Here is a 21,374-nt window from a genome sequence, read left to right as displayed (position 1 = left end):
GTTTCTGTCTAGACTATTGTTAAGAAGACGCTAGGGTTCGGTAGGATGAATTTTTACACTCCCCTTTTTGGTAACTCATCATTTCCAGAGATATTCCATGACTGGGTTGTGTCACAATGGGATGCACTAGGAGTGGGGAAGATGGGGGACTTATTCGATTCAAACAGCGCAATACCATTTGAGAAGGTCCAGTTGTTCTTCAATATTTTTTAAATACCTTCAGGTTCGAAGCTACATCGTAAAATAGAAAGGGGGTTAAGCTTTCTCTAAAGAACCTATTATGGAGGCAATAAGAGATCCAGAGGGCTGTAGTATCACCCAGATTTATGGAGGGATGAGGCAATTGATGGCTGATGACTTTGATAAACATCGTAGGACCGAGTTTCTGGACTCAGTTCAGCTCGGCCACGCCAGACTGAGATTGGCTGGGCTGCAAGGGAAGCCTTATAAAACAACCTTTTCATTATACCATACGACAGCTAAGATTGCCCAATGGGGTAGCAGAGAACGGATCCTCTGTCCCCGATGTTGTAGTGCCGATGCCAATATTATTCACATGTTTTCTTCTTGCCCGGTTTTAGAGCCTCTGAAGGATAGCTATAGAAGAATTTTTAACGCAATCTTCCTGGATTCAAACAAGACTTACAACTGATCTGATGTTATTAGGGGTTACGAAGGAAGGAGAGCCACTAGCGCAACATGAGTCTGCCTTCTTGGCCATGGCAGTAGCCTCCCCCCGCACTCCAACAGTGGCTTTCGCGACTTTTAGCTATTTATAATCTTGAAAAAGGTATATATGAGAGGAGAGGATGGAGGTCAAGAAAGCTAGGGAATCTTATCTGGCCCCCCATCAATAAATGGAAAATTATTATTGAGGCAAGCCACAACCTTAACGATCTAGGGCCTCTGGGACATTGAATGCAGCCTTATAATGGTTTTTCTACGTCTTATTCCCTTTCTTATCCTATTTATGATCAGTAATGTTGCCTCGTGTATTTATTTATCAGTGTATTAATATAAATGTACTTTACTTATGGTGGCAAACAAATTAAATATTAAAAAAGGAAATGCATGTTGCATATTGTTAATGATGCAGAAAAATATAAATCTTTAAAACGCTTTCCTCTTCTACTACAGCAGCAGATCTCTGATCAGAAGTATCTTTTATTCCTATTTCATACCGGCACCCTCCTCTTCCTTCTCAAAGAGAATGAAAGGCCACATGCCACACAGTAATAGAAAAAAATAAACAAACATGCATGATAATGTTCTCTGTACTGCTGCCGTTCTCGTGTAAGCATTGCATCATATCAGTGCAAGTTATACTAGGGAAAGGGGGGTGGTGGTAAACCAATTCAGTTCCTTGACACTTCAATAAGGTGACAGGTGAAAGAAAGTAAATGTCCCCCGTCTTTGAGAAGACTGGAGAATGCCAGGGGGCAAAAGAACACCTTACCTTGGGCAAGGTAAGGGAGATGTAGCGGATATCAAACTCTTACCGGCTCTTGCCCATGGGTAGAGGAGGTCTAATATATCTAACCTGCTCTTTGCAAGAGGAGGATAACAAGTACACCCATCCTTCTGAAAGGCTGGGGGGGGAGGTCTTATTACAAACAGAAGATCAATTGTACAAGGGGGTACAAAAATCGGAATCTTTCCTCTCACATTTGCTTTTAATGTTATTGTTGGTGTTCCAAACATTTAGAAAGAATACAATTGAACCCCTGGCCGTTCGCCAAGCCAGGGGTGATAGACAAAGGAAAGAAAGACTCTCCAGGAACCACGTTATTTTGGGGGTGAGTTCCAGGAATGCTAGATAATCATTGGATGTTTTGTGCCCCATTGCCTCATTTTTTTAACATAACTTCCGTTCTAGTTTATTTCTTATTTTCATCTTAAGTGTGTATCATTTTCCTTGTAAACTTGTAATGGCCTTAATCCCTTAACTTATTTGTTATGTGGTAGTCCTTCATCAAATTACACCACCTGCACTTTACAGCTCTTTTGCATCTCAGCCTAGTAACCATATGTGAGCCTCTGAACCCTTGGTGACACATCCTCATGGATGCTGACTAGTTTTTCTCAGATTGTAACATAATTTGGTGGTTCACAGTATGAACTTCTTTGCTATGTATGCAACCTAAAGGGAAAAACATCCAAACCCATTCAGTACACTCAGCCTATCCTCCTTCGCAGGTCAATAAATTGTATACCATTGAATTGTCCAACAAAACCTTAGGTCAGTGACAGAGGTGGAGTGTATAGGAGCTCAATTATAAAAAAAAACATTGGTACAGCCATTAGGCCTGGCCAGTTGGATTTGCCATTGCCGACTACTGGGTTTGTCACAGCTTTTTGCGAATGTCATTCATAATCTGCAAAAGCAGAAAATGGTTGTTGATGATTCTGGCCACCCTTGTGAAAAAATGATGCATGTGTCATCATGCATGCACACATATGCGTCATAATACCATAGCTATTTTGCAGGGGTGGTGTAGCTGGATTGTTTTTCTATTTATCATTCCAATATGGAGAATGCATATCTTTGAATTATAATTTTAAAAACAAAAACATAAAAAGGTGCCAAAACTCTTATTTATCTAGAAAGAGCACACTGGCAACAATTAATAAAAGAGGTGGAAGTGGAGCAATAGTCTAGCAGGCAGGGTGTTCATGGGGTCATAAGTACCAGGCTAAGCAATGAAGGAGCTTGTTGAGGGTAAGTGGGGGAGGTTTTTTTTTTTTTTTTAAATGAGAAACCTCAGAACGTAAGGACTGGAGAAGCACCAGATGAGTTGGAAAGCAGAGGGGTGAACTGCAGGGGTGGTGCGGGAGCGCAGTATTTGTGCTGGGAGGGTATATAGCACTCACAGTTCTGGGGGATTTCAGTAAGGAAGCAGGACCAGAGGTAGAGAGCAAGAAAATGCAAACAGCTGTATAGTGTCGAGAGAAAAAGAAAACTTAGTTTCTTTAATGGTAAAGAATCTATGCTCCGCGAGGGACAGATACAAAGAGAGGAAGGAAAGACAAAAAGTAGGCAAGTGAGATTAACAAGACTAGAACGGTTCACAATAGGTCATTCAGGGAGACAAAAGTTGTCTGTAGGCGAAACCTAAAAAGTGGAGTACGCTCATTCATCTGCCTAATTGTGTAAATCAACTAAGGAGGCACTCATCCGTTTGTCTTCCACACAGTCCTATGTGTCTATGTTTATTAGACAGTGATGGTTTTATCCATGCTTTGTTTTGTCAACACGCAGAAAATAGGAATATGTGGCTCTACAATTGGGAGAAGAAAACACTCATAGTAGCGTACTGTTCTAATTTATCTGAAAGAAACACATAGTGATTGATTCCTTACCTTAGAATTACCCCCAGGCGTCAGACTGGATCCGGAAAGATTCCGTCAGCAGTATCCCTGCGGGTCGGAAGGTGGTGTCGTGAAGCTCCGCGTCCGTCGTTGCCGTCTTGGTCGCTGAGATGACGTCGTGGCAGCTACGACGCCGCCCTCGCGCACTGTCAGTTCTTTCTTTTTCCGCGCCAGAAAGCGCAGGTCCGGAGAGAGTAGTACCCCAAGTCATTTTTTTACTGTGTTTTTGAGGCTTTTTGTCTCGATTTTAACGAGTCGATTGACTCCTGGTGTCATAGGAATGCCCGGTTTCAAGTCTTGCGATCAGTGTCATTGGATGATGTCGATGACGGACCCGCACCGCGTGTGTCTCTACTGCCTGAGGCGCGACCACGACCCCAAGTCGTGCCGCAACTGCAGGGCCATGGTCATGGTGCCAAAGTCTTTGCAGGAGCAGTCCTGAAAACTGCTACAGGTTCTGCACCGCTCAAGGTCCCGGTCCCATGGGAGGTCGAGGGACCTGTCACGGAGCCATCACCATCGTTCTTCTGGATCGAAGTCTTCGCATTCTGGGTCAGGTAAGACGAAGCACAAGAAGTCAAAGAAGCGTCATCGCTCGACGACTTCCCCTCGCCCGTCGCGGCTGAGGGTGCAGGCGGTGCCACCCCTGCGGCTCCGGTGGAGCCTACGGTGTCGCCGTCGGCCTACCCAACCCACCCTTCCCGGGTCCGTCGGCGACTCCGGCCCAGCTGCAGGAATTTCTGGCAGCCATGGCCCGCCTCTTTAGGACGTCGAGCCCCGCCGGCGTGCCTTCGGGCCCCGCGGGTCTGACTGAGGGTCCTCACCCTTCACTGTTGGCAGCTCTGGCATTGCTGTCTGTCTGCTCCAGCCCTGGCGCTGTAGGGCCCCCAAGGATCCAGGCTTGGATCCTGGTCAACACTGGTTGACCTCATTACACCTCCACCGACGTCGACCCCACCGGCACCACCTCTGACGTCGCCCATGGCATGGACACGGAGCCGGAACGGCGTCGCTCAACGCCAATTCCGACACCGATGGGGCCTTTCTACTCCTATGTCCGACCTCTTTATTTTCGGCCGTACATCAGCCTGAGGAGGAAGGGGAAGACTGGGAGGGGTCTGATTACCCTCTCACAGCTCAGTGTGAGTACGACCCGGACTGGGTTGAGGAACTGGGGGATGCCAGAGGTCTCGACACCTCCCCTGACCTTGGCATGCTCACTCCTACCATAGCAACGGAGGAGGGTGCAAGTTATGCAGTGGTGTTGCGTAGGGTGGCAGAGGCCCTCAACCTCAAACTCACCACTGTGGCTGTCAGGACTAACCTCCTGACAGAAGTGCTTCAGCCGGCGGCTACCTCTGCGGAGCCACTGCTGCCTTTATGATGCACTTTCTGACGTTCTTTTGGGCACCAGGTCCAGGCCCAACAGGAACGTGGCCCGACGCCATCGCCCGGCCCCGGGCGACCCCCTTCTCCTCTCCCAACACCGCACCCCTGAGAGCTTGGTTGTCCAAACCTCAACGTCCCAGAGCGCATTCCCTACCACACTCCCGAACAGAGAATCCAAGAGACTGGCACAATTTGAGAAGAAGATTTTTTTCTTCTGCCAGTTCAGAGCTGCGATCTGTGAACACCGCATGCCTCTTGGGCCGTTACTCCCACTCTGTGTGGGATATGGTGGCGCAAGTGCTGCCTCAGTGTCCGGAGGAGGCGCGGACAGTACTCTCGAAAGCTATTGCTGAGGGGAGAGAGGCAGCCAAGTTCACGATATGATGTGGCCTTGACACCGCCGACTCGCTGGGCAGAGCGATTTCCACGACGGTGGCGCTGCGCCGCCACGCCTGGCTGAGGACTACTGGCTTCTCGGGGGATGTCCAGAACACCCTGATGGACATGCCTTTTGGCACCAAGGCAGATAGCGCGTTGGAGCGTTTTAAGTACTCACGGGCTACGGCGAAGTCCTTGGGCCTGTCGGCCACTCGCCCTCCTCTGCCTTCTGCTTTTCGCTCCTTTCGTGGCAACGGAAGGGGCGCCCCAGCGTGGCCGCAGATGTGGGAACCACAGAGGCGTTCAGGGGGCCAGCGGGCGGGACAGTCCACCTCCACCCCGGCCACCACTGCCTCCAAACCTTCCTAGTCTTGTTTTTCAGGCCCATCAAACACCAGTGGGCGGCAGGATTCGCCATCACCTCACCCACTGGCGCACCGTCACTACGGACAGGTGGGTTTTACAAATAGTCCGAAGGGGCTAGTCCGTCCCCTTAGAGACTACCCCTCCAGCCATGCCACCCAGTTACCATCGTATGATGGAGGATCATTTGGCACTTCTCCAACAGGAAGTTGTGGCCCACTTGGCCAAGGGGGCCACCGAGCGCGTTCCTGCGCCAGAAGTAGGTTGTGGTTGTTATTCCCACTACATTCTGGTGCCAAAGAAGGACAAGTACCTGCGTCCTATCTTAGACCTCCGGAACGTCAATCGCTCCCTCCGGAAGGAGAAGTTTAAGATGTTAACTCTGGCTCAGGTTTTGTCTGCCCTCGACCCTGGAGACTGGATGGTATCGTTTGATCTGCAGGACGCATATTTCCATATTCCCGTCCTGCCGGCCCACCGGTGTTACCTGCGGTTCACGGTAGACCACGAGCACTTTCAGATTACCGTGCTCCCCTTTGGCCTTACCAGCGTCCCTCGGTGTTCACAAAAGTGATGGCGGTGGTCGCAGCTCATCTGCGTAGATCAGGGGTTCCAGTATTACCCTATCTCAACGACTGGCTGTTGAAGGCGGGATCGCCCAGGCAGTCGTCTCCAACCTCCAGACTATTGCCAACCTCCTGCATTTGCTGGAGTTCTCCATCAATGTGCCAAAGGTGCACCTGGTTCCCTCTCAGAAGCTCCTCTTCATCGGAGCGGTTCTGGATACGACGCTCTTTCGGGTCTATCCTTCCGAAAGACGAGTCCAGCATATTCAGGCTCTGATTCCGATCTTCAGGCCTCTATCCTGGGTTTCGGTCCGGCTGAGGCTGCTGGGCCTCATGGCCTCCTGCATCCTGCTGGTCGATCATGCCAGATGGCATATGCGGGCTCCGCAGTGGGACCTGAAGTTCCAGTGTGCGCAGCATCAGGGGAACCTGTCCGAGTCCGTCCAGAGCTCGCAGGGCACTGCAAGACAGTTGCAGTGGTGGCTCACAAACCAGCATTGGGTCAATGGCAGATCCCTCTCCCTTCCCCAACCGGAGCACACAGTGGTGACGGACGCGTCTCTCCGGGGATGGGGCAGTCACATGGGAGAGGCGGCGATCAGAGGCCTCTGGTCTCCGGCGGAGTCCCGGGTCCATATCAACCTTCTGGAGCTTCGGGCGATCCGACTTGCACTGAAGGCATTCCTTTCCACTGTCCGGTGAAGAGTAGTGCAGGTGTTCACGTATAACACCACCACCATGTGGTACTGCAACAAACAGGGCGGGGTGGGGTCGTGGACACTCTGTCAGTAGGGTCTGCGTCTCTGGACATGGATGGAACATTAGGGCATTTCCTTGGTGGTTCAACACCTGCCAGGCTCACTGAACACCAGGGCAGACGTACTCAGCCGCAGGTGCATGATGGATCACGAATGGTGTCTTCACTCGGGCGTGGCGTAAGGTCTCTTTCAACAGTGGGGAGAGCCTTAGTTAGATCTATTCCCCACCGAAAAGAACGCGCAATGTCAGTAGTTGTGCTCGTTGGAATTTCCAAGGCAGCACTCGCTAGGCGACGCTTTTTGTCGCGAGTGGAGTTGCGGTCTGTTGTACACCTTTCCGCCTCTGTCACCTCTACCCAGAGTGCTGAAGAAGATCAGGCGCGACCGGGCCCAAGTCATTCTTGTGGCTCCAAACTGGGCTCGAAGAGTATGGTATCCCGAGCTAATCAGTATGACAATCGATCCCCCGATCCTACTGCCTCTTCGGGAGGATCTTCTGTCGCAGCAGCAGGGGACAGTCCTCCACCCGAACCTGTCCAGTCTCCAACTCCTTGCGTGGAGATTGAGCGGTGGCAGTTGATTCCTTTTGACTTGCCTCCTGAAGTTTGTGATGTTATTCTGGCGGCCAGGCGACCCTCCAATAAGTTGGTATATGCCTGCATTTGTGGTATGTTGCGCAGCAAAGCCTGTGGATCTCCTTTCTGGCCCTCTTTCAGAAGTCCTTTTGTTCCTTCTTTCTTTGGCCCAGCAGGGCTCTGCTCTGGGCACTATCAAGGGCTATCTTTCTGCCTTTCTTAGGCTCCCTGATCAGCCTTCTCTCTTCAAGTCCCCTGTTGTAAATAGGTTCCTCAAAGGCATTACTCACCTTTTCCCTCCTATTCCTTTTGTGATGCCATAGTGGCACTTGAATCTGGTTCTTACATATTTGATGTGCGCTCCCTTTGAGCCTCTTCACAACTGTCCTTTACGTATCTTAACCTTGAAGACTGCTTTCCTGGTTGCCATCACCTCCGCTAGGAGAGTGAGTGAGCTCCAGGCTTTCTTGTAAACCTCCTTTTCTCTGTCCATCCGGACAAGGTTGTGCTCAGAACCCATCCATCCTTTCTGCCAAAAGTTGTCACTGCTTTTCACATCGGGCAAACCATCACTTTGGGCACCTTCTTTCCGCATCCTTCCATAGAGGAAGAGAGGCTCCACCGTTTGGACCCAAAACGTGCGCTCTCATTTTACCTGAGCCGTACACAACAGTTCCGGGTGGATGACCAGCTCTTTGTTGGCTACGTAGGCGCCAAGAATGGTCGGGCCATACACAAGCGGACCATTTCCCGATGGGTTGTCCTGTGTATCAAAGCCTGTTATTCTTTGGCTAAAAAGGAGCCTCCGGTGGGGCTGTGCGCCTATTCCACCCGGGCGACGGCAGCCACTACAGCATTGGGACGTAGTGTCCCCCTGCAAGACATCTGTCAGGCAGCTACGTGGACCTTGCAGCACACTTTTACTAAGCACTACTGCCTGGACAGCCAAGTCCGCAGAGACTGCTTCTTTGGCCGTTCTGTTCTCCGAGACTTCCTGGTGTGATCTTGGTTTGCAGACCCACCACCAGGGTTTGTATTGCTGGGGTATCTATTCTAAGGTGAGGAATCTATCACTGTGTTTCTTTCAGACGAACAAGTTACTTACCTTCAGTAACGATATATCTGCAAGAAACATTAATAGTGATAGAATCCTTACCGCCACACCCATCCTCCCCGTTCTGCAAACTGATTTCCAGGGTTAAGGTCATTCCTTTCAAGGCACCAGTGGTCAGTATCTTGCATGGCTCTGCGTTTTTTGGCGTGGAATGTCGTGTACAGAACTGACGTCAGTGCACAAGGGCGGCGTCTAAGTAGCTGCCGTGACGTCATCTCGGCGACCACGACGCCAACGACGGACGCGAAGGGGCACGACGCCACCTTCCAACGCGCAGGGCTACTGCTGACGGAAACTTTCTGGATCCAGTCTGACACCTTGAGGTAATTCTAAGGTAAGGAATCTATCACTACTAATGTTTCTTACAGATATATCATTACCGAAGGTAAGTAACTTGTTCGTATATATGCTATCCAGTGCTGCGGTAGTAGCAGACTAATTGAAAAGTAACAATCGTCACTATTTTTTCCAGAGCAAACAGTCATCCTAGTAGTGTACAAACAGCACAGGTTGTTGCAAACAGTGTTCTTCAACGAGAGAAGGCTGAGGATGAAGTGTGTAATACAGAGGCCTTCATTAGGCAATGTTAGGCCTAATCTGCAAGCCTAGATTGCCAATGCCTTTAGTAACCGTTATTGAAAAGTCAAGGAGGCATAATGTAATAAAAGAGTTTGGATTAAAAGGCAGTAACATTCGAAGCAATGAAAGAAACAGAAAGGGACCGAGGGTGATTACTTCTGAAGATCCGCAGATCTGTTTAGCCGAAGAGCCAGGTCTTGAGGGTCTTCCTGAAGGTGTTCAGGGAGGGGGGAGCGTCTGATGTCTGCCGGTAGCTCATTCCAGGTTTTGGCCGCAATGTGAGAGAAGGATCTTCTGCCTGGTCTGGCTCTGTGGCTCTGTGGATGTGTGGGGTTGGGTACGCGGAAGTTGATTCTGTCGTTGAGGTATTTGGATCCGGTGTTGTATAGGCATTTATAGGCGTGGGTGAGGATTTTGAAGGTGACTCTTTTCTCCATGGGGAGCTAGTGGAGCCTTCGTAGGTGTTGGCTGATGTGTTCATGCCGAGGACGAGTCTGGCCACGGTGTTCTGTATCGTCTGGATTTTACAGGATAGGGACTTGTTTATGTCGGCGTAGAGTGCTTTTCCACAGTCCAGTCTGCTGGTGATGAGTGCGTGGGTGACCGTCTTCCTTGCCTCGGGGGGGTGAGGGGGCATTGGGGGAGAGGATCCATTTGAAAGTCATGCAGAGGGTGTTGAAGCAGCTGGAGGTGACGGCGTTGACCTGTCGGTTCATGATGAGGGATGAGTCGAGTACGATGCCAAGGTTTCTGGCGTTGTCGGTGGGCTTCTGAGGGCGGTCGGCCACCAAGTGTTGTCCCACGCAAAAGGGGTGGTTCCGAGGACTTCTGTCTTCTCGGGGTTGAGCTTTAGGCAGCTGTTTTTCATTCAGACTGCGACATCCTGCATTCCTTTCTGGAAGTTGAGTCTGGCGGTGGTGGGGTGTTTGGTGAGGGAGAGGGTGAGCTGGGTGTTGTCAACGTAGGATACGATGTTGAGGCCATGTTGTCGTACGATGGCAGCGAGGGGGGCCCATGTAGATGTTGAAGAGGGTCGGGCTTAGGGATGACCCCTGTGGGACTCCGCAGGTGATTTCCGTGGGATCGGAGAGGAAAGGTGGCAGTCTAATTCTTTGGCTTCTTCCGGTGAGGAATGATCGGACCTAGTCTAGGGCTGTTCCTTGTATGTCGGCATCGTGTAATCTGGCGACGAGGGTGCGGTGGGAGACGGTGTCGAAGGCTGCTGATAGGTCGAGTAGGATAAAGGCTGCGGAGTGGCCTTGGTTCAGGAGGGTGCGGATGTCGTCTGTTGTGGCAAATAGAGCGGTCTCGGTGCTGTGGTTGCTTCGGAATCCGGATTGGGACGGGGCGAGGACGGTGTTGTCTTCGATGAATCGTGTCAGTTCTCTGTTGACTGTTTTCTCTGCAAATTTGGCCACGAAGGGGAGGAGCGAGATGCGCCGGTAGTTATTGAGGTCAGTCGGTCAGCTGTGGGCTTCTTGAGCAGGGGCCTGACTTCTGCGTGTTTCCAGTCATCTGGGAAGGTGCCTGTTTCGAAGGTGGTGTTGATGGTGCGTCTTAGTTTGGGTGTGATGGTGGTGGCGGCTCTGTGGTAGATATGTGGAGGGCAGGGGATGGTGGGGGCCCATGACTGGATGCCTTTCATGGTCGAGGCGGTGTCTTTGGCCGTGGTTGGTGTCCAGGTGGAGATGGTGGGCTTGCTGGTGTGTCTGGGGGGCAGCCGGCTGTGGCGTCTGATGGATGGGCGACAAAGTTGTTGTAGAGGTTTTTGATCTTAAGGTGGATGTAGGTTCCAAGCTTCTCGCAGAGGTCTTGGGACGGGGTGATGTCTGTTGCTTCGCTGCGGAGGTTGGTGAATTCCTGAATGACACTGAAGAGTTCCTTGGAGTTGGTGGAGTTGGCGAGGATTTGGTTGTGGATGAAAGTCCTCTTGGTGGTTCTGATTTGGATGTGGTAGTCCGCCATGGCGTCCTTGTAGGTGGTGTAGTGTAGTTTTCGATGTCTTGGTGTTTCTCCAGTTCTTCTCCAGGCGTCTGCAGGTGTGTCTGGCTTTTGGAGATCAGTGCTGAACTAGGCAGCTTTTCTGGGGTGCTGTTTGTTGGGGTTACGTAGCGGGCGAGCTTGTCTTCACAGTTGGAGATCCAAGTGTGGAATTCCCTGGCTGCGATGTTGGCGTCGAAGGGCTGAGGTGTGGTTGTGTCTGGTGATGGTGGAGTTCAGTTGCTCGGCGGTGACCTTGCTCCAGTTCCTTCATGGTGGGCGTGAGGCTGGTTTGAGTGTCTTGGGTTTGTCGACGGTGAAGTGTACGCAGTGGTGGTCGGACCATGGGGGTTGCGTTGTGTGGCTGAAGTGAACGCTTTTTCCTGCTGTGAAGATGGGGTCGTGGGTGTGTCCTGCCCTGTGGGTCGGCGAGGTGACGAGCTGTTTATGTCCGATGTTGGCTAAGTTGACACGAAGGGTGGTGGAGTTGGGGGTCGCTGTGGTAGTCGAGGTAGAAATTCAGGTCTCTGATGAGTATGTAGTTTATTGAGGTGATGACGTGGGGTACGATGAGGTTGGTGATGGTGGTGGCGAAGGGGGCCCGGGGGCTCTGTAGACGAGGGTTCCGATGAGTGTGGAGTTGTGGCTCGTCTGGATCTGGAAGTGCAGGTGTTCAGCGGAGGGGAAGGTTTCGCTGGAGGCGGTGTGGCGGAGGGTATTCTTGTGGGCGATGGAGAGGCCCCAACCCGGGTGGTTGGGGCGGTTCTTCCTCTGGATCTTATATCCGTCGGGGATGGCGGTGTTGATGTCTGGGCGGAGGCAACCATGGTCCAGGTGTCTGTGAAGAAGGCAATGTCGGGCGAGAGGGAGTCGAGTAGGATCCAGCTCTCCACGGTGTGTTTGTTCACTGGGCGCAAGTTGAGGAGGATCCATCTCAGGGTGTCAGCGGTGATGCAGGCCGAGACGGTGGTGAAGGTCTGTCAGCAGTGGCGGCAGGAGAACTGTCCGTGGATAGTGTTTGGTGTGGACAGCTGGCAGTTGTTGTTCCTTGTATTGTATTGTATTGTATAGATTCTTATAAAGCGCGAAAAGTCTGCCACCCAACGGGTATCCTGGCGCTATAAGACACATCGGAGTGCGACAACACAGAACGATTAGCCAGTAGGCAAGGTTGGAGCCATGTTATTCCAGACGGAAGAGCCAGGTCTTTAGATCCTTCCTGAAGCCCAGCAGTGTTTTGGCCTGACGCAGCTCTAGGGGCATCTGATTCCACAGACGAGCAGCCGCCGTGCTGAAAGCCCTACCTCCCATCCTAACGCGCTTTACTCTGGTAACAACTGCTAGGCTCTGGTTAGAGGAGCGAAGAAGTCTTTCTGGCTGGTACCAAGAGAATCTTTCTTGCAGAGGCAACGGGCCGGATTTATGTAAGGCCTTGTAGGCCATAACCAGCGATTTGAATTCAATCCTCCTCTTAACCGGAAGCCAATGGAGGTCCCTTAGTGCCAGCGTGACAGATGATTCACGCTGTCTTCTGAGGGCCAGTTTTGCTGCCATCGACTGAAAACGTTGCAGTCCCTGTACAATAGAGAGGGGAGCACCCAAGTACAGTGAATTACAATAGTCCAGTCTGCTCAGAATCACACTCTGGACCACCAGAGACATTGTCTCATCAGGGAGGAGCGGGAGGATTTGGCGGAGAGCTCTCAGCAGCGCGATACAGGAGCCAATAGTTTTATTGGCCTGGGATTGCAGCTGGAGATCTCCGTCCATCATGACCCCCAGGTTACGGACTGATTTTACTGCGGTAATGGGAGGATCCTCTGGCCATAGTCGAAACTCGGCCAGGGGGAGTTTGGAAATTTTTGCTGCGCCGCAGTATAGAAGCTCCGTTTTCCCGGCATTTAGTTGGAGTGAGTTGGACTTCAGCCATTCAGAAACCTTCCTCATACACGCCTGGAACGAGTTTAGAGGAACTGCATGCTCTCCTTCCAGGGAGAACGTCAGCTGTACATCGTCCGCATAGTTGACTACCTCGATCCCATAAGATTTTATTAATGGGATCAGAGGCCCCAAGTAGGCATTGAAGAGGATTGGGCTGATGGCTGAGCCCTGAGGTACTCCATGGCAAACCGGGAACCAAGGGGAGATGAATGGCGTCAGAGACACTGCCTGCTGACGGTTAGTTAGATAAGACTTCAGCCACTCCAAGGCCCGGCCGGTAATCCCCAAACCTTCCAATCTTGCCAGTAACACCGAGTGGCTAACCGTATCGAAAGCGGCCGACATGTCCAGCAGCACCAAGACTGAGGAGCTGCCGCTGTCGGCTCGTATCCGAAGTTTGTCCAAAACGGTTGCCAACGTGGTCTCCGTCCCATGCCCAGGTCTAAAGCCAAATTGATCCCTATCCAGGAGCTGATGTTCTTCCAGGAAATTGGACAGGGATTTAATGACCAGTTTCTCCAAGATTTTGACTGGGAAAGGTAAAAGGGATATGGGGCGGAAGTTGGCTGGCAGTGATGGATCCAAGGAAGGTTTCTTTAGTAGTGGGGTAACTATCGCCTGCTTCCAGTCGTTTGGTACAATCCCCACATTCAAGGATTGGCAGCAGATGTGCCACAAACCCGAAAGTAGGTTGTAACTAGGTTCCTTCCAGATCTTATGGGGAAGGGGATCAAGAGGTGACCCAGAAGAAATCTCCCGTACAATGTTATTGAAGGATTCCTCCGTGGGGAGTTGGAAATAGCTCAGGGAGGGATCCTTCCTGGTGATTCCCAACATGGGGGAGATCTCAGGACCATCTTGATCAAACCCACCTACGATGTTGTTAACTTTGTCAATGAAAAACGTGGCAATTTCATTGCACAAATTTTGCGAAGGTTGGACAGTACTGGCCAGGCACCCCGGATTACTAAAATCTCTGACGATGTTGAATAGAGCCCTCGTACCGTTTGATGCCTGCAGGATGGATTTGGCGAAAAAACGGTACTTGGCTTCCCTGATGGCCATCTTATATTGAAGTTGTACTATTTTTAAGGCTTTTTTATCTGTGTCCAAGTACCGTTGGCGCCAGCTTCTTTCTGCCTGACGACGCGCTAGTCGTAGAGTCTTAAGCTCCTCGCCAAACCATGGGGCTGATGGGGTGTTGCGAATTTTAAGCTTTTTTTTTGGTATGAGTTCCTCCAGTGCTAGGAGAATGGTGTTGCTGTAGTTTTTATAGTTTTCTCCTGGCGTCTTTTCAGGATCAAAACGATTCCATTTGGAAAGGAATTGGGCATTGTCCTTCTCCAAGAGCTTGGCCCAATCCCTTCCCCACCTAAAATTAGCAACTTTATTTACTACTGGTTTTCTACCACATAGAGACAGCCTAAATTGTATTCGAGAGTGGTCCGTCCAGTTTAGAGGAGAGATGCTAAGTACCTCTGTCTCTGAAGGATTTGCAAACACCAGGTCAAGCATGTGGCCTCCCTCATGCGTAGGTTGTTGGACAAGTTGAAAAAGGCCACAGTTCTCGCAGGTGTTATTGAGGGTTTGCAATAACCCTTCCCGGGTTGAGTGCGAGGAGGGTGGTAGTGTCGTAACGATGGATGGTCGGAGATCCAGGGTTCCTGGCGCTGGCCGCGGTCTGGTCACAGATGGGGCGCAGACGGGCTTGCCTTAGGCGCTCCTTCGGCCGCCATTAAGTAGAGGAGGGGGAAGGGACGATTAGCTGGGTGGCGGGAACGTGCGTGGACAGGCGGAGGGGCCTCAGGGGCAGCAGCCGCGGGAAGAGGGAAGCTGGGAAAGCGGGAACCAAAATAAACAATTACAAAAGGTAACGCAAATACAATTACCAATGTAGTTACCAACAATTAGACGCAGGAAGATGGAAACAGCGGGCACACACGGAGCAGACAGCAGCCTTGAACACCTCCCAGGGGAGGCTGGGGGCTCAGCGGTGGTGTAGATGACGAGGAGCTGCTGAAGAGAGAGCAGGCCAGTGACCGAGGGTCAGAGGTCTTACTCGCGCTCACCCGCTGTGGCCGCCATTAAGTAGGGGAGGGACAATCGGCTGGGAGGCGGGAACGTGCGTGGACAGGGAGGAAGGGCCGCAGGGGGAGCAACGGCAGGAGGAGGGAAATGGGATAAGTGGGGAAAGCGGGCACCAAAACCAAAATAAACAATTACAAAAAGGAACACAAATACAATTAGACGCAGGGAGATGGAAACGGGCAGAGTCAACAACGGGCAGGCACGGAGCAGACAGCGGCCTTGAACACCTCCCAGGTCGTTTAGATGGCGCGGAGCTGCTGGGGAGAGAGTATGCAAATAGGTTACCTCAGGTTGTTTTGTGTGATTGTTTGTGTGGTTGATTGAGGAGTGGTGTATGAAAGTTGGTTCAAGATCTGTCCCTTAAGGCAGAATAATCTTTTGTAAATCTCATTTTTCTAAGATTCTTCTTTATGTTCATGTATATAAAACTGTTCATGTTTCTTCCATTCTTGTTTTGAAAATAATTTCTATACGAAGAAAAAAATAACTAAATTTTATTAAATGAAGATAAATTCAAATAAACACTACTAATCAGTTCCATCGTGGTCGTTTCATGTTGTCCTCCATGATGTATTGACTCTTTGAATAATTTATCAGCATTGGCATTCCTTTGTTTCCACATTGATTAGGCTCAGCCTTGCTGATTCGAGCCACACCCATAGCTGTTTCTAGGGGAGAGAGTAGGCCAGTGACTGAGGGTCAGAGGTCTTACTCGCGCTCCCCCGTAGCGGCCGCCATTAAGTAGGGGAGGGGGAGGGACCCCTAGGTCGCGGTCAACTGCGACCATTGACTTACCATCAGTGCTTTCACTTTTTGGTGCTTTTTTCCACTTAAAATGTTTAAAAATTTGTTTCTCTGGTTCCCTTTTTTGGTCTTTTTTTCATTTCGGTCTCATTTTGCTTATTATATCTTTCTCCCTTTATTTAAATTGTAGTGGTATTTTTATTTTGTTGGATTTTCGACTTTACATGTGTTTTTGGTACATCTAAATGCTTTACACATTTTCTATAAACTAAGCCTCTCTTCTCTGTGCCACAGCCACCAGGGATTGTGCTTGGATTTAAATTACTGCAATCTTTGGCTGAACCTAGCAAAATATTAAGTTTATTGCTTGCGGTGGACACCAGTCACCCCCAACTAATAAACCATTTTCTCATAGGGTGTAAAATGCATTTTACATAAAAAAAAATAGTTGACATGAATTCATGCGTGAAGGATGACTATTTGCTGGGCAGTATCGGTAACCAATCTGTAACACTGCTGGATTTCTATTAATGCAAAAGTAGGAATTCTCCATTAGGAACTGCGATTGTGTGTTGTGGTGAATCAATATGGTGGTGTAAAAGTATTGATGTGTATATTTTGTTTATTTTTACATTCTATTTTATAGGATTTTTATTGCTCTCTGTAGTGCCCTCGTCTTTCACACAAGCAATTACCACATCTATCTTGGAAGCTGCGTTCTAATAAAACTTGACAGAAAGGAAGGAATGAAACGAAATAAGATGAGATGCTTCACTCCCTAATAATGCATGGGCTGTGATTGCTGTACAGCACATACATAGCCCACACAGCCCGTGCTGCTTTGTTTTAAGCCTTTCTTGCCCTTGTTTCTCTCAGTGTGAGCCAGCTTAATTGGCTCGAAAAGAAAATAAATTCCAACAGGCGCCCCGGGATACGTTTTTGTTCACTTTAAAGCCAAAGCAGGCAAAATGTTTCAACACTTTCTCGGTAATAATTATATTTTCTTATTATTTTTAGGAAATTCATTCCAAAACGTAACCGGATTGTCATCGACTTTGATTCAATTAACGGAAGTAGAAGTGGCCAAGTGCCTCTCTGAGTTGCATCTCATTAAATTTCAAGAAGATTGTGAGGATCCTTTTCGGCGGAGCCGCTAATGCCTTTCATCTTCAAGTAATGCATAACTTTCCAATAGATGCCATAGATCAAGGAAACTTCTGAAGAATTCAAGGCCTGCAATTTCTTCATAAGGAATCGACATTTTTAAGCTATTGATTTATGGGTCTTCCGAGAGGCTATTTTTTTTTTATAAGATGAAATCTGTTACATGCTGCATGGTTGATGGTGTATTCACGTTACAGGCCTGGTCTTCTCTGTGCAGCCCAAAACTGATTTGTTGCCCTAGACGGCTGCTTTCTATTTATTCATGGGTTGTCCTATGCTGTTTTGTACTTACTCATGAAGAGAATATTCTAGAGGTGTTTACGAATTACTGCAGCGGTCGTTTCGGAGACTTTGGATGCTCTGCACAAAAATTAGCTTTTGGAATATAACACATGCATACAACTAATTGTTACATGTCTGAAAGTGTGCGTATAGAACTTTTTTTCTATATGTTTTTAAGGACGGAATGCAATATGCTATTCGTATCCTATATATATATATTTTTTTTTAGTTTTTTTTTTTGTTTGCTAAACTGTCGCAAAGTAAGTTGATAGATGCCATATGGTGTTTAAGACCTACATTTCATTTGTTGCCTTCATTTGTGTTACTTTTTTTAATTAAGGTTTTTACCCATCTTGTCACACTGCACCGATTTACCGAATTTACTCTGAATATGGAGAATTAGATTCCACTAAATGAATGTTTGTGTTAAATAACTAGATTTGTATATTGTCTTATTGTGCGGGACGTATTTTGGATATAAATAGCTTTTTTTAACTTTTTTATCCCGCAGTTTCGCTCGTTTATAGTGGAGAATAACTTGGGTAAGATCTCAATAACATTTGACAATAAGTCTTAAAGTTTATATCTTGGGAAACCCCATTTGATTTAATTACATTTGTAAAATAAAATGATCATGTCTAACTCAAAAAGATAAAAATAGACCATTTCATAAGTCAAAAACTACTCCAATTCAATGGGTTCTTTGAGACTGCATTTCGGGATATTTGGGGGATTAGTTGACCTGTATGTTTGCAATTAAAATATTATTCAAATAGATTTGTGTATTCTCGTTTTTCTAGCCTCATGCAAAATTCAAACGTACCCGAAAGGAAATTAGGATGTGACACTCTATTAAAATGGTGCTGCTTTTGGCCCATTCGCAAACACAACAAGATCATGGACGGCGCCAAGAAACTTTTCACTCACCCCAGTCAGGAGATCTGGTTTAAATCCATTGTTCTGTTGCTCACCATGCCACCCCAGTTTGGACCAATCCATATACAAATCAGTCTTGACCCTGCTCCCCATGGGAACAGTCCAACCCGAACTGACAAGCCAGGTCCTCCCTGAACCGTAAAACAAGCATCTTCGGTTCTACTGATTGAATTGGTGTCTTTTTGGTATCAAATAATTTATTAAATTTTACTTTTAAGTTGTGGGGATTTTCTCGTGTTGCGTTTTCACTTTATTACTATTTGTCTTCTGCATTAGCACTTTATCTCACAACAATGTCCCAATGGCCATCATTTGAAAAAAAAAAATTCTATTCATTCACACTATACTATGGATCGATGTATTGCATATGTAAATCAGTTACAAAGCGGATATGGCCAACAGTAATCCATAAAGAATTTCTTTAATATTTTTCAAATGTATAACGATTAATGGCAGCATCAAGTATGAAAACAAGTGCTCAATGTGCAAAGCGAAACACAGTGCTCATGAAGTTGAAGTGAATGGCGAAAAGTGGTACAAAAAATAAGGACAACGGCGAAAAATAATAATCCAATATTGTGCATAAAAATCAATGGATTGAGGCTTTCATATATATCTCATTTCACAATAAATGTCTTTTTCAGCCGAAAACCTGTTGACAGATTTTCAACCTTTCACAATACATGGGGACAAAAGGAGCACGAACATTTTGATTGCTGTCTGTTAATGTTCCAGTTGGTAAGGTATGTTCAATGAAGTCCAGTAATGCAAAATGGCAAGGAATTGAAGGCATCCATAAGTCGTACAGCACAGGATGTCATCAATTTAGGCTGTAGGGAAAAACCCTCCAGCAGGGGTAAAAGCGCCATCACCCATGCCCAATAAATCAAATACTTTATGGATTAATGTTCCTGATATTCTCTTTATAATTGATTTACTTACGAAATACATTGTTCTATAGTATTGTTTGAATGATAGAATTATTTTTTTCAAATGATCTCCTTTGAGACATTGTTGTGATATATATAGGAAAGTGCCCCTGTTAGACCCGGCACCATTGGCGTGGGTCTCCCTTCCATTTTTTCACTGTTGCCTCCTATGTTTTGACATGTTTTTCTGGTTTAGGTGCTTTGGGCACTGTGCCACTGCTATTCAGTGATACAGTGCATGTGCTCCCTATGTTAAATTGTTGTAATGGATTAGTGACTCCATGATTGGCTTAGGTGGTTTATTGTCAGACCCTAGTACAGTGCACCGTGCGTACCCAGGGCCGGTAAATCAAATGCTGCTGGTGAGCTTGCAGCATTGATTGTGCCACCTACCGGAGCAGCTTGTAAACTATGGCTCAGGCCTGCACTTGCAGAGCCTGTGTGCAGTCTGGGACTGCCATATCCACTTGGCAAGTGCACACACTTCAAAACATTAGAAACGACAAGGCGCTCCGATGCCAATCGCACAGCAAAATGAAATTCTCACAAGCTCTTCTGACTAAACGAATCTTTGTTTTATTCAATAATAATCTTCTTTCAACAAATTCCAGTATTCACGGTAAGACTGACGGTTTTCCCAATTTTTTCGAATGAAACAATTACGCCCATTCAGGCCTTTTACTACGTCACGTGGGATAACCTAATTCATTTTAGGCAGCAAATTATTTTAATAATTTCCCAAAGCATTTCGGGCTTTAAATATGCCCTTCGTCAGGGGTAGCTGTTGAATAGCAATTAGAGACACTGGGATGTGGGATACGAAGGTTTTAGGGAAGGGGATCGAAGATAATTTTGAATGGGTGAGATAAGGGAGTCAGGTAGAGGGAAGAGTTTAAATAGTGAGGAAGTGGAGGAGTCAGGTGTCTGAGTATCCGTTAGTCGATTTGTTGAAGAAGAAAAGAACGGTGGATATCGTTCAGAATCCAAGCTGTAGTAAGAGCAGGTATGTTCTTTTGGAATACGCTTGAGAGAGTCTACAGAGTCCAACAAAGAGTGAAAATGACTGGGGGTACAAGAAATCTACTTGAGTGACAGGACTGAGGAGTAAGCTTCATTTATGTATGGTGTGAAGAGAGCACATTACGTGGTTGAGGATATACCTGACAACGCGGTTTCGCATGGCAGGTTTTAGATCAAGGATGGTGTGGGGGAGGTTGCTGCGTTCAGGTAACACTAGACATGGGTGTTTTTATACTTTACACTTATTATTGGAATTGTGGAATTGGGGTGTTGATTCACGCATTTTAAATGGGGTTAAAAAAGTTCTAATCATATGCATATGAATTATCACACGCAAATGACATTGAATGCCAGTATTTGTGCACAATATCACAGTTGGTTGATATATAAGAATACTAGAGGTTTAGTTTTATTCAACAGCTACCCCTGACGAAGGGCATATTTAATAAAAGAATTTGCTACCTAAAATGAATTGGGTTATCCCACGTGATGAAGTAAAAGGCCCGGATGGGCATAATTGCTTCATTCAAAAAATTGGGACAACCGTCAGTCTTACCGTGAATAGTGGAATTTGTTGAAAGAAGAATATTATTGAATAAAACAAAGATTCGTTGAGTAAGAAGAGCTTGTGAGAATTTCATTTTGCTGTGCGATTGGCATCGGAGCGCCTTGTCATTTTCTAATGTTTTGAATCATTGAAATGTGCTTTGAGGTGAGGCAATTGTCCAGTCGGCACGCGAAAGAGGATCTGTATGGATTACAATGGAAAACATGGAGAAAATGATGGTGGGCATCCTGCTACCCCCCTTCAATTGCATTCATAGAACAAGTGCACACACTTGCCAGTCCTTAAACCTTCCCTTTTCTACACGTTAGCCACCCCTAAGGTAGGCCCAAGGGCAGGGTGCATTGTATGTGAAAGGTAGGACATGCCCTGACGTGTGTGGCATGTCCTGATGGTGAATTACAGCCATTTTCATTGTTCACTATTGCAAGGCTACCTGCTCCCATAGGCCAGAATGGGCAGTTTGATTATAACACCTTATAATCCTAACTGACCCAGGGAACAAGGTAGAGATTCGAGTTTAGTATGCCTTAACTCAGCATGTTAAAATACATCTTTTAGTATGGGTGATTTTTACATTCTGTGTTTGAAAATACCACTTTTAGACAGTAGGTGTTTTCTTGCCTAACCATCC

At 47.7% G+C, this 21,374-nt stretch overlaps 1 protein-coding gene across 1 annotated transcript in view; it reads left to right on the top strand.

Annotated features, from left to right (window-relative positions):
• The window catches only part of DCTD (dCMP deaminase), a 181,303-nt gene extending 163,238 nt beyond the window's left edge, over positions 1 to 18,065 (top strand). The window contains exon 6 of the mRNA XM_085641881.1: positions 16,862 to 18,065. Coding sequence (XP_085498007.1) covers positions 16,862 to 16,943 — 82 coding nt within the window. The 3' untranslated portion in view covers positions 16,944 to 18,065. The remainder of the gene's footprint in view (positions 1 to 16,861) is intronic.
• The last annotated feature ends 3,309 nt before the right edge of the window (positions 18,066 to 21,374 follow it).

Source organism: Triturus cristatus, chromosome 2_2, assembly GCF_964204655.1.
Source record: "Triturus cristatus chromosome 2_2, aTriCri1.1, whole genome shotgun sequence".
Lineage (NCBI taxonomy): Eukaryota > Metazoa > Chordata > Amphibia > Caudata > Salamandridae > Triturus > Triturus cristatus.
This window is presented reverse-complemented; position numbering and strand designations above follow the sequence as displayed.